The 12,370-nt window shown below is 41.8% G+C and overlaps 1 protein-coding gene and 1 gene segment (V, D, J or C); one reads left to right on the forward strand and one right to left on the reverse strand.

Moving 5' to 3' along the window:
- LOC107977037 overlaps positions 1–12,370 on the reverse strand; it is a 151,260-nt gene that overhangs the window by 111,898 nt on the left and 26,992 nt on the right.
- On the forward strand, positions 717–3,942 carry LOC100753535 (anionic trypsin-2). Its single transcript, XM_027390014.1, has 5 exons — positions 717–756; positions 1,741–1,900; positions 2,784–3,037; positions 3,408–3,544; positions 3,793–3,942. The coding sequence occupies exons 1-5, from the start codon at positions 717–719 to the stop codon at positions 3,940–3,942; spliced, it is 741 nt and encodes a 246-aa protein (XP_027245815.1).

A 12,370-nucleotide genomic window follows, 5' to 3' on the forward strand; every position in this document is an offset into this window, starting at 1 on the left:
GGCTAGATATGGCTGCCAAGAATGAGGATTAGTGTCCCAAAGCTGGCAATAGTCAGAGTCAGCCATTTTTCCCACTGTTAATAGTCCCAAAAGAAGACCAAGCTGCAAACTATAAAATATAAACAAAGGCCTAGGTAAGTCCCATGCAGGGGCCTGGTTGTCTGTTCATTCTTTGTGAGCTCCTATGAGTTCAGGTTAATTTATTCTGTGGGTTTTCCTGTTGTGTCCATCTGAGGGTTTCTAAGCATCCCATAAAGTCTTTCATCTCCCACACTTATTAATTTAATATAGTAGAGCAGAGCTGTGGACACACAGATTGACCGAGACTGTTTCCCCTATTCTAGCATCCTTTCAAGAATCAGCTACGACTCTGCCTACCACTGCTGTGGAGGTTCCCTCATCCACCTCATCAATGACCAATGGGGGTGACTGCATCTCATTGAAACAAGGCCTAAGTAATGGTTTCCTAACTGCATTGCCCAAAGAGCGGGGCATCTTTACTTTCATGAGAATAAATTTTTTTTTTGACACCTGAGGATCTCCTATTGCCAAGAACTCTAAAAAGAGTTGACATTAAGAATCCAAGAAGTGGAAAATACAGGTGTGTTTGCTCAGTAACGGTCAATGACATCACACTTCCACTTCACCAAGCAGAGTTCTCCTCCTTAGACATATAAAAGCATGCCCCTCTTCAGACCCCACTACCTTCTGCCACCATGAATCCACTCCTGATGCTGGCGCTTGTGGGAGCTGCTGGTGAGTCATGCCATGCCCAGTCCTGCTTTTCTATTTAATTAAAAAAACATGGACCCCTCCTTCAATGCCTTCCCTACTACATTAATTCTCCACAATTTTACTTGACGTTTTGTAATTTGTCAAGCTTCAGGACAAGCTTGATTCACTCACTAAAACATCCTTTATTGAATTTAGAGCCTTGATTACCTAGACTGAAATAAAAAGCAAAACTGAAGGAGCATAGCATGAACCAGGACTCATATTCTTCAGCATCAACCACACTAGGAATCCTACAACATAGTAATTGATGAATTACAGAGGGAAGCAAGCGATGGGTTAGGTGACTGACATGCAATCAGATCCCATGAAGTGTGTTTATGTCAATGTTCTATCCTTTTACTCGAACTATGAAGAGTTCTGAGCCCACTAAGATCTACATACCTGTCCTACATTCGTTTACCCTGGCAGGTATTGAATCCTAGTGCTGACTCCTGGGGAGAGTGATTTCCCTGATTTCTTTCAGTCATTCTGCTCAGAAAGTAATATTGAAACGGTGGAAGGTACTAAGCAAAGCAACCTCCAACATCATGATGAGTTTGCTTCTACTTCCTGTCTCCTCCATAGTTGCTGTCCTGGCTGATTCTCTAAAGAGAAACATCCCACAGGAACAAACAAATAATAGATTGAAAAATAAAGCAGTCCATGTTCAAAACTTGATTCTAATATGATCAAGTTGCTAAGTGTTTTCTTAAGTCATTCTTGCTGTCCTAACTCTGATGCTTAGAAGTTATCGCAGCCCTGTGACAATGGCCTATCTTTCCTATGGAGCCAAATACTAGGAAACCCAACAATCTATGTTACATATTGGAAACAGAGGGATCTCCACTTTCCTGCATTCATTGTGCTCAGTAGGAAATCCAAGGTTGAAGCTGCCATCGAGCCAATGGCCTTACCATCTAGTATGCTAATGACTTGGCTGGTTCTCATCTCCTATCTCCACTCTAGTTGCCCTTCCTGTTGATGATGGTGACAAGATTGTTGGAGGCTACACCTGTCAGAAGAACTCCATTCCATACCAGGTGTCCCTGAACTCTGGCTACCACTTCTGTGGAGGCTCCCTCATCAATGAGCAATGGGTGGTGACTGCAGCTCATTGCTACAAGACGTAAGTGATGGTTTCTTGATTGCGTTGCTCACAGAGTGGGGCATCTTTACACCAGGCATCTCTATGAGCCAGTGAGGAAGATGTGGAGGAAGGGGAAAGATGGGGAAGAAAGATGGAGTGAACAGCACTGGATGCTCACAGTCTTTAAATAAACACCAATACATAATAGGATATAATAGGATGCTTCAGCAATGCACACACACACACACACACACACACACACACACACACACACAGAGAGAGAGAGAGAGAGAGAGAGAGAGAGAGAGAGAGAGAGACAGATAAAGCAAGAAAAAGACTGCAACTAAGGAAGGCTTTCTTTCTCATCTTAAACACCAATGAACCTGGAAAAGTTTTTCACAACAGCTTTCCCTCCATAAAAATAAACAGTAATCAGTGTTTTAAAATACATTTGAAGATAACTATGATTGTTGATTAGGCATTATGTCCAGTGTATGAATCTTTCACAAGGTCTGAAAATCATACTGTGAAATTCACACACTATATTTTGACCCTTCTGGTTGAAATGCAACAGGACGAAATCTTTCCAAAATGAAATGATGATTAAAAGTTCCTGCTACTACTGTACATGGAAAAGGAGGATGAAGAGAGCTTTACATAACTCCTTAGATACTTAGCCCTGGATCTTTTTGTATATTAGAGTGAGGAGAAAACCACACCTCCTTCACCTCTGGTCCTGTACAGCGTCTCTCTGAAAAAGAATGTGAGATTGTGAAAAACAGCGCCCTGTCACCATCCTGATTCTCCCTCTATGATACCGCAGCAACAGCTTTCAGTGGCCCACGGGTGTGAGGAGCTTGAGAACTTTGTGATATCTGCAGTCACAGAGATAAAGAAACTAGCCTGCCTCTCTTTCCAACAGTCGCATCCAAGTGAGAGTGGGAGAGCACAATATCAATGACCTTGAGGGTGACGAGCAGTTTGCCACTGCAGCCAAGATCATCAGGCACCCCAGCTTCGTGAGGAAGACCCTGGACAATGACATCATGCTGATCAAGCTGGCTTCTCCTGTGACTCTCAGTGCCCGGGTGGCCACTGTAGCTCTGCCCACCTCCTCTGTACCTGCTGGCACTCAGTGCCTCATCTCTGGCTGGGGCAACACCCTCAGCTTTGGGGGTACGTAGGAGGGGTCACCTGCTACTTCTCTCGTGTCAATACACTCTGCAATCACCTCCTCTCTGGAGTTATCCCACCGGCTTCCAGACTGCAAATGCATTGCAAGCGCACAGCACATGCAGGTTCTCAAGCAGAGCCAAGACAAATTTGTACAGCAAATGGACTGATCTCCAGAATGCTGTCCAGGCGCATGCACAATGTGCTCTTATTCTTTTGGGAAGGACATTAGCAATGAATGTTGTGTAATTGAAAAGCCATAGTTTCTGAGTGGAACGTAATATCTCAGGGAACACTCCACTGCTTGCCAGTTGTTTCACAGCAGTATTGTTGTCTGGATGCAATAGTCTTCATAGTTTTCCTTTCCTCACAGAGCTTTATCCAGACCTGCTCCAGTGCCTAGAGGCACCCGTGTTGACTCAGGCTGAATGTAAAGCTGCCTATCCCGGAAAGATCACTGATAACATGTTCTGTGCTGGCTTCCTTGCAGGAGGCAAGGATTCCTGCCAGGTCAGTGGCACCCTTCATTTATGCAGACCTCTCCTCTCCTGGGTGGTTGGGTGGTGGGACTTCCAAACATAGTGTTTTGGGTCAGCAATTTTCCTGTGGTGGTTCTGTGGGAAAAGAGGAGGATAACAGATAGGCCAGAGAGAAAAACAAATGTTCTAAGTGAGAAGAGACAGGTATTGATCAAGTTGAGAATACACACAGCTTTATATCACATATCCTTTCTTATGCACTGTGTTCTTCCCTTCCAGGGTGACTCTGGTGGCCCTTTGGTCTGCAATGGAGAGCTCCAGGGCATTGTCTCCTGGGGCTATGGCTGTGCCTTGGCAGATAACCCTGGTGTGTACACCAAGGTCGTCAACTATGTGGACTGGATTCAGAGCACCATTGCTTCGGAGTAGAGATCCCCAATCTATCTGCAGTACTAAGCCAATAAACTAAATTTTTCCTTACTGCCCATGTTTCTGCCTCATCTCTTTAGCCCCTTGGCTCTGAAGCTTGCTTTCATTTGAGGTCCTTTCCCTCATCACTTGTGTTAAGTAGATTATATGTAACAGCAGCATACGAAGAGTTAAAATTCCAGACACGTTTTCAAACAATCTATGTGCTGTGTTCTTGTAGACTACTTCACAGGCGTAACACCAGTGCAGACTGAAGCATTTGTCACCACTGTTGAGTGAAGGACTTGAGGCTGCCTTGGTGCTTACATTTCTCTTTTGATAGCATGCAGAGTACCTTCCTGCAGCAAAAACCCAGCACTCCTAAGGAGCCAAGGTTCTATGAAGGCCACAGCTCAACTTCTCTGTGTTCAACAAGTTGTGTTTAAGTGCTGTCTTCAGCAGTGGAATGTTGCTGTGGAGAGCATTCTCAAATGTGGCCACAGTCTAGGTTCACTGGGAGACCTATCACTTTTTTTTAAGGAGAGGAGAAAGGGAATACAAATTTGTGTGATTGGGGAAATGAAAGATTCATGGCAGGAGTAGGGGAAAAACAAAGAGTGATGAAAGTATACTCTGAAGTGTACCGTGAGATTCTTGGCCCAGCAGGTCCCTGAGGCCCTTGAGCCCCAAATAAACACACAGACACTATATTACTTATGAAACTGTTGGCCCGTGACTAGGGCTTCTTATTGGCTAGCTCTGTCATATTATTAACACATTATTAGTAATCTGTGTATTTCTATGTGGTCTTATTTTACCAGGATATGCCAGACTTTCCACTCCTTTGCCTGCTACATGACAATTGCTCAGCATCTCCCAGAGAAGAGAGTTATTTCCCAGAGAAGAGAGTTATGTCCCTGCTCATATCCTGTTTCTGCCCAGGTATGTCATTCCTGGGATCACCTGAAAACTCCCAGAATCCTCCTTGCCTCCTAGTCCTACCTATCATCCTGCCTGGCCAATCAGTGTTTTATCCATCAACCAATAAGAGAAACATATATGTTGAAGACATTCCCCATCAATGGAGAACTAATTTTTCAATAAAAAGGAAATTGCACGAAATAATTGCTTACAGGCCAATCTGTTCAAGGCAGTGTCCCAGTGTCTGCAAGAGCATGTGTTTTAATTTAATGTTAGTTTCTGTGGTATTACATAGTGACCAAAACCAACCAAACACAAACTAGTTAGGGGAAGAACGATTAGCTCTTCTTACTATTCTATTTTCCAGTGTATCATTTGGGGTGTTCAAGGTCAGAAGTTCAAGTGACTTATATCTCATTCATAATTGAGACAGTTAGAATGGACAGATCATTTGCTGTTTCCTTGATCTCAGCTACCATTCTCTAATTTTTGGTTTCCATGACTAAGGACTTGTGCAACCCACAATGGACTAATTCTCCCTAAATCAAACAAGAATCAAAACAATTCCCCACAAACATTTAGTCTATCATCCTCATTGTAACCCTCTTTCCAGTGGATTCTAGGATGAGTCAAACTGACAAATCATTGGGCAAGCGATGTGCTTATATCTTTAACATTTTTCTTTCTTATTCATTTCCTTTCTTTCCTTTATTTTACATTCTTTAACATACTTCAGCATTTTTTCCATTTTTGTATCTCTTTCTTTGATCTTGTTTACTTCCGGCTTTTCTATACTCTATTTATTTCAAAATTTCTGTTTATTATGTTTTCTTCTTTTGCCATTGGTGATATGGAAGTTGAGACATTTAAATTTATTTTTATTTTTTCTTTTATTGAATATAGAACTTTAATACAACACATTTGCATCATGGCTTCCCTTCCCAACTCCTCAGAATTATCCTCAGGTAGTCTAATCTACTTCCTTTATGTTTCTCACTACAAATACACAGGCATCCGAGGAGTCGTCATTAAATGAATAAACAGAATAAGAAAAAGTCAACACCTTGCATGCAGCTCATCCTAACATATCAAGTTTTGTGATCGTTCATCATCATGAATAGCACAGGAATGGATAAATAGGGCTGAACAAATAAATGTGTATGAGGATGAACCATCCTTTTGGCATATGTTCAAGAGTGGTGGAGCTGGATCTTGATGTAGACCAATTCCCTCCTTCCAGAGGAAGTGCTGTGCTGATTTTCATAGTGGCTGTACAAGTTTGCACTCCCACTGGCATTTGACTAGTGAGCCACTTTACCCCACATTCCTGCTGCCACCAGTTGTCATTTGTTTTGCTGACTTGTATAAGAATAGTCTCAAAAAGCCTTTATTTTATTTGTAATTTTTTTATTTTATAATTATAATTAGACCAATTTTAAATTAGAGATAAGCTTCTTTTACATGTCAATCTCAGTTCCCTCTCCCTCCCCTCCTGTGTGCCCCCCCTCACCCCCATCCCAATCCTTTTCTGCTCCCCAGGGAGGGTGAGACCTTCCATAGGGATCTTCAAAATCTGTCATATCATTTGGAGCAGGGCCTAGACCCTCCCCCGTGTGTCTAGGCTGAGAGAGTATCCCTCTATGTGGAGTGGACTCCCAAAGTCCATTCTTTTGCTAGGGATAAATACTGATCCACTGCCAGAGGCCCCACAGATTGCCAGACCTCCAACCTGACTCCCTCATTCAGTGAGTCTGGATCAGTCCTATCCTGGTTTCTCAGCCATCAGTCTGGAGTCCATGAGCTCCCCCTTGTTCAGGTCAGCTGTGTCTGTGGGTTTCTCCAGCCTGGTAATGGCCCCTTTGCTCATCACTCCTCCCTCTCTGCAACTGGATTCCAGAGTTCAGTTCAGTGTTTAGCTGTGGTGTCTGCATCTGCTTCTATCAGCTACTGGATGAAGGCTCTATGATGGCATATAATTTATTCATCAATCTCTATTGGAGAAGGGCTTTTAAGGTAGCCTCTCGACTATTGCTTAGATTGTTATTTAGAGTCAACTGTGTAGATCTCTGGACATTTCCTTAATGTCACATTTCTCTTTAAACCTATAATGGCTACCTCTATTATGGTATCTCTTTTCTTGCTTCCCTCTATTCTTCCCCTGACTTGATTTTCCTTTTCTCTCCTGTCCTCCTCTCCTCTCCTCTTCTCCCTTTCTCTTTCTTCTAGCTCCTCTTTCCTCTCCCCCATGCTCCCAATTAGCTCAGGAGATCTTGTCCCTTTCCCCTTCTCCAGGGGAGCCATGTATGTTTCTCTTAGGGTCCTCCTTGTTTCCTAGTTTCTCTGGCAGTGTGGATTGTAGGTTGGTATTCCTTTGCTCTGTGTCTAAAATCCATATTTGAGTGAGTACATACCATGTTTGTGTTTTTGTGGCTGAATTACCTTATCACTTAGAACAGTTGCTTCCAATTCCATCCATTTTCCTGAGAATTTCAAGATTCCGTTGTTTTATTTTTTTTTTCCGCTTAGTAGTACCCCATTTTGTAAACGTACCACATTTTCTTCATCTATTCTTCAGTTGAGGTTACTACCATGTTCTGGCTATTACAAATAATGCTGCTATGAACATGGTTGAACATATGTCCTTGTTCTATGAATGTACTTCTTTTGGATATATGCCTAAGAGTGGAATTGCTGGATCTTGTGGTAGACCGATTCCCATTCTCCTTAGGAGTCCCCATACTGATTTCCAAAGTGGCTGTACAAGTTGGCACTCCCACCAACAGTGGAGAAGTGTTCCCCTTTCTCCACGTACTCTCCAGCATAAATTGTCAATGGTGTTTTGGATTTTAGCCATTCTGACAGGTATAAGATTGTATCTCAGAGTTTTTTGATTTGCATTTCCCTGATGGCTAAGGATGTTGAGCACTTTCTTATGAGTCTTTCGGCCATTTTAGATTCCTCCATTGAGAATTCTCTATTTAGTTCTGTACCCTATTTTTTAATTGGATTATTTGGTGTTTTGGAGACTAGCTTCTTGAGTTCTTTGTAGATTTTGGAAATCATCCCTTTGTCAGATTTGGGCTTGGTGAATATCTTTTCCCATTCTGTGGTCTACTGTTTTCTTTTGTTGACTGTGTCCTTTGCCTTACAGAAGCTTCTCACTTTCACGAGGTCCCATTTATCAATCGTTGATCTCAGTGTCTCTGCTACTAGTGTTATGTTCAGGAAGTGGTCTCCTGTACCAGTTTATCAAGGCTACCACCTACTTTCTCTTCTAAGAGGTTTAGTGTGGCAGGATTTATGTTGAGGTCTTTGATCCATTTGGACTTAAGTCTTGTGCATGGTGATAGATATGGATCTATCTGAAGTATTCTACATGTCAGCATCCAGTTATGCCAGCACCATTTGTTGAAGATGCTTTCTTTTTTCTATTGTATAATTTTAGCTTATTTCTCAAAAATCAGATGTTCGTAGGTGTGTGGGTTAGTATCAGGGTTTTCAATTCGATTCCATTGGTCTACTTGTATATTTTTTCTGCCAATACCAAGCTGTTTCCAGGACTACAGCTCTATAATGGAGCTTGAAGTCAGAGATGGTGATGCCTCTGGAAGTTCCTTTATTGTACAGGGTTGTTTTGGCTATCCTGGGTCTTTTGTTTTTCCATACAAAGTTGAGTATTGTTCTTTCAAGGTCTGTGAAGAACTATACTGGAATTTTAATGGGGATTGCATTGAATCTGTACATTGCTTTTGGCAAGATTACCATTTTTATTATGTTGATCCTAGCTGTCTAAGACCATGGGAAATCTTTCAATTTTTTGGTTTCTTCTGTAATTTCTTTCTTTAAAGACTCAAAGTTCTTGCTATACAGGTCTTTCACTTGTTTGGTTAGTATTACCCCAAGGTATTTTATGTTGTTTGTGGCAATTATAAAGGGTGATGTTTCTCTGATTTCGTTCTCAGTCCATTTATCATCTGTATATAGTAGGGGTACTGATTTTTTAGTGTATATTTGTAGTACAATTTGATATCATGAACGATACCTGCTACAGTTCTTTTACTATTCTGGAGTTTTTTAGGCTTTCCTGGTATTTTGTGTTTCCATAAGAAACTGTAATTTGCCTTTCCAAGATCTGTGTGGTACTGTGTTGGGATTCCCCACTTTTATTAAAAAATGTATCATTTTCTCATAAAATATATCATATTTGCAGTTTCCACTCATGCTACTTCTCCAAACAACATAGTACCAAGATGTGATCATGAAATTCAAGCTGCCTTTGTAATTCAGCATGTTGGCCTTCACCTAAAATCTGTTTTCTTTGGAAAATATTAATTCCTCTAGCCCCATTCCACTGTTCTTCAGCCCTAGATTCCTGTTGCACGTGTTAGCCATTGTAACTGAGGAATAACTTCCAATATTGCTGATGTCAAATCTTTCCTGCCTTGGGGGATAATTTTGTTTTGAGTTGCCTATGAATTTAGCATCTGCTACACACAGGGTGAATGCATACCATATGAAACAACTGCTTCTTTAAATCTCCTCAAGTCTAGTATTTCTATGGGATTCCATTTAACTGCTGCATAACCTCAGCATTGCTTATTTTCTGGTGGTCCTTCTTGTATAGTAATTGGATAAATTAAAGTTGGTTTTCCAATAACCCTGGGCTACCCCACTACAGTTTCAGCATGTAGTGGTACAGCGAGTTCCTGTCCAAATTCCTCTGTCTGTGTCTGAGTACTTTTCTTATTTTTGTTAGGTCTTTCTGATACTTGTTAGCTTATCAATAGTAACTTTTTCTAAATCTCATATCTTATCCACAATAAGCCTTTCTAAGGCTGTGTCTCATAAATTATAAATCTTTCTAGGTTTGTATCTTATCAGTTGAATTTCCGTATTTGGCACAGTTATTAAACCACTTTTTAAGGTTAAAATAGTAATTACAATCATCATTATGTCAATCCCAGCTAAGTTCATTAGCCCCTTTATTTATTTATTTATTTATTTATTTATTTATTTATTTATTTTTCCATTTTTTGGCCATTCGTAGTAGACCTCTACAGAGTCCTAACTCCCTGCAGTGTGGTATTTCTCTCAATGTGGGAAAGATTTTCATTTTAATATTAGTTAACTTTCTCCTTAAGAATTTCCCAGGTGTCTCTACCAAATCTTCAAACTTCTCAGTTTGTCAGCAGCAGTGAAGTCAGCGGTGAACTCGGGACCCCTTTCACAATTCCTGAGTGCTTGTCCACCCTCCAGAGTCCTCACGAGTAATGCAAGCTGCTGGAACAGAGCCTCATGAGGGCAGCAGCTGACTGTGGCAGCACCTGCTGGTGCTGCCATGGATTCTCCCTCCATGTGGGTGTGACCTACGTTAGAATGCCAGATGGTGTTTCTCCACTGGCTTAGTGGCTGCACCTGAAACTTCTAATATTTTAACGACCATTTGTGGCCCAGGGCCTCTGCCACTCAGGCCATGGCCTGGTGAGATTTTCTGTCTTGCCAACACTGGCTCTGCTGCTGCTGTCAAATGTACTTTTTTTTTTTTTTTTTTTTTCTAATTCTCTATTTACCAGTGAAGACTTGGGAGTCAGATGTTGAGGTGAAACTCTGATAGCTCAGAGAGGCCAAGAAGGAACCAGCTGACCTTCCTTTTTTGGCTACAGACACAGCAATGGAGTGTCTCTCTAGATGTTTCAAACCACCAAAGACCACAAAACTCCAAGTACCTCCTTATTCCTTCCTACGCATCTCTCTATCTAGCTCTCTTCCTAGCTCCTTTGTACTCTCTATGGCTGATTCTTGTCAACTAGTGGCTGTTTCCACATCCTGGCCCAAGGTTGATTTTATTAACACATTTTTGCATTTCACAGTGTGATCAAACACCTTACAACAGGGTTGCCCTAAAAGTGTGAATAAAAATAAATCCTTTCACTCTTAAGTTGCTTTGTCAGTATACTGAAAAAGTGTGGCTGCTGTGACAGAAGTTTTCTTTGTTTTTGTTTTTGTGGTGGTTGTTATTTGTTTCTTTGTCAGTAATGTAATGGGCATGTATGTTATAAAAGAAGGCTACTCTTTAAGAACATGTCCCACAAAAATAAGAGAAATATTCACCTCAATATATATGAAATTTGGACACATGGGGGCGGGCCTAGGCCCTGCCCAGGATGATATGACCGACTTTGGGGATCCCCATGGAAAGCCTTACCCTCCCTGGAGAGCACAGGGGGAATGGAGTTGGGGGGGGGTTGGTGGAGTTGGGGGAGGAGGGAGGGAGAGGGAGAAGGGATTGAAATGTGAAGCAGGCTTGTTTCTAATTTGAACTAATAAAAAATAATTTCTTGGAAAAAACAAACAAACAAAAAAACCCACAGGAACACACACACACACACACACACACACCACACACACACACACACACACACGAGAGGGGAGAGAGAGATAGTGAAAGAGAGAGAGAGAGAGAGAGAGAGAGAGAGAGAGAAAGAGAGAGAGAGAGAATTTATTTGGGTTAATAATACTCCCTCTAGCCAAAACCATCTAACAAAACCCCAAAACCCTACATTTGAAAAGCCCTCTTTTCATTTGTTCACTGGGGTTGTCCAAGAGACTCCTGAAACATTACAAGGTATTGCTTATAGCCTATGGCTACCACTAGAGGGAGAAGGTAAGTCACTTCATTGAAGACACTATGATTTTAGACACAGGGCCAAGAGGCTTTTTAACTGAACTGACCTGAGTGCCTTCGGTCTGAGGGCTAGCTTTCATGACACCAGAAGTAGCTAGGCAAGTCTCCAGTGGACAGAGCAACAGTCCTACCCAGTCATAAAGCCTATGATCACCTCACTTTTATAAGATACTGTCTATTAAAAATCTGATAACTGGGTAACCAGCATAGGACAGAACCACGCCTCCTGAGCTTAGCTGACAGGAGGCCTGGGCAGTCTATGGGGCCTCCAGTGGTGGAACCAGTATTTATCCCTAGTGTACAAATGGGCTATGGGAGCCCATTCCCCCATGGAAGGATACTTTCTCAGCCTAGATAAACGGTGGGGAGGGACTAAACCCTGCACCAAATGATGTGACAGACTTTGATGATTTCCCCATGGAAGGCCTCACTCTCCCTGGGGAGTGGATGGGGGATGACATGGGGGGTCAGTGGGTGTCAGGGGAGGATGGGAGGGAGAGGGAACTGGTATTGATACGTGGAATAAGATTGTTTTTAATTTAAATTTTTTAAAAATATGTGTATTCACACACATACGAATTCATACGAAGGCATACACACAATGCAATAAATATAATAAAAAAGAGGCTGTAAACGAGAATAGAGAACAGGGGAAGAGGCTTGAGGGAGGGTATCTGGGACAGGCTGGAGGTGGAAAGGGAGAGCAAAAGTGATGAATGTCTATTTAAATTAAAAACGTTTTTGAAAAAAAAAAAACATGTATGAGCAAAGGAGGCTGTAAGGGAAGAAGAGAGAAAATGATCATCACTAATGCACTGAAAGATGGCTCCGCAGTCATCTCAA

This window comes from Cricetulus griseus (genome assembly GCF_003668045.3).
Source record: "Cricetulus griseus strain 17A/GY chromosome 1 unlocalized genomic scaffold, alternate assembly CriGri-PICRH-1.0 chr1_0, whole genome shotgun sequence".
Lineage (NCBI taxonomy): Eukaryota > Metazoa > Chordata > Mammalia > Rodentia > Cricetidae > Cricetulus > Cricetulus griseus.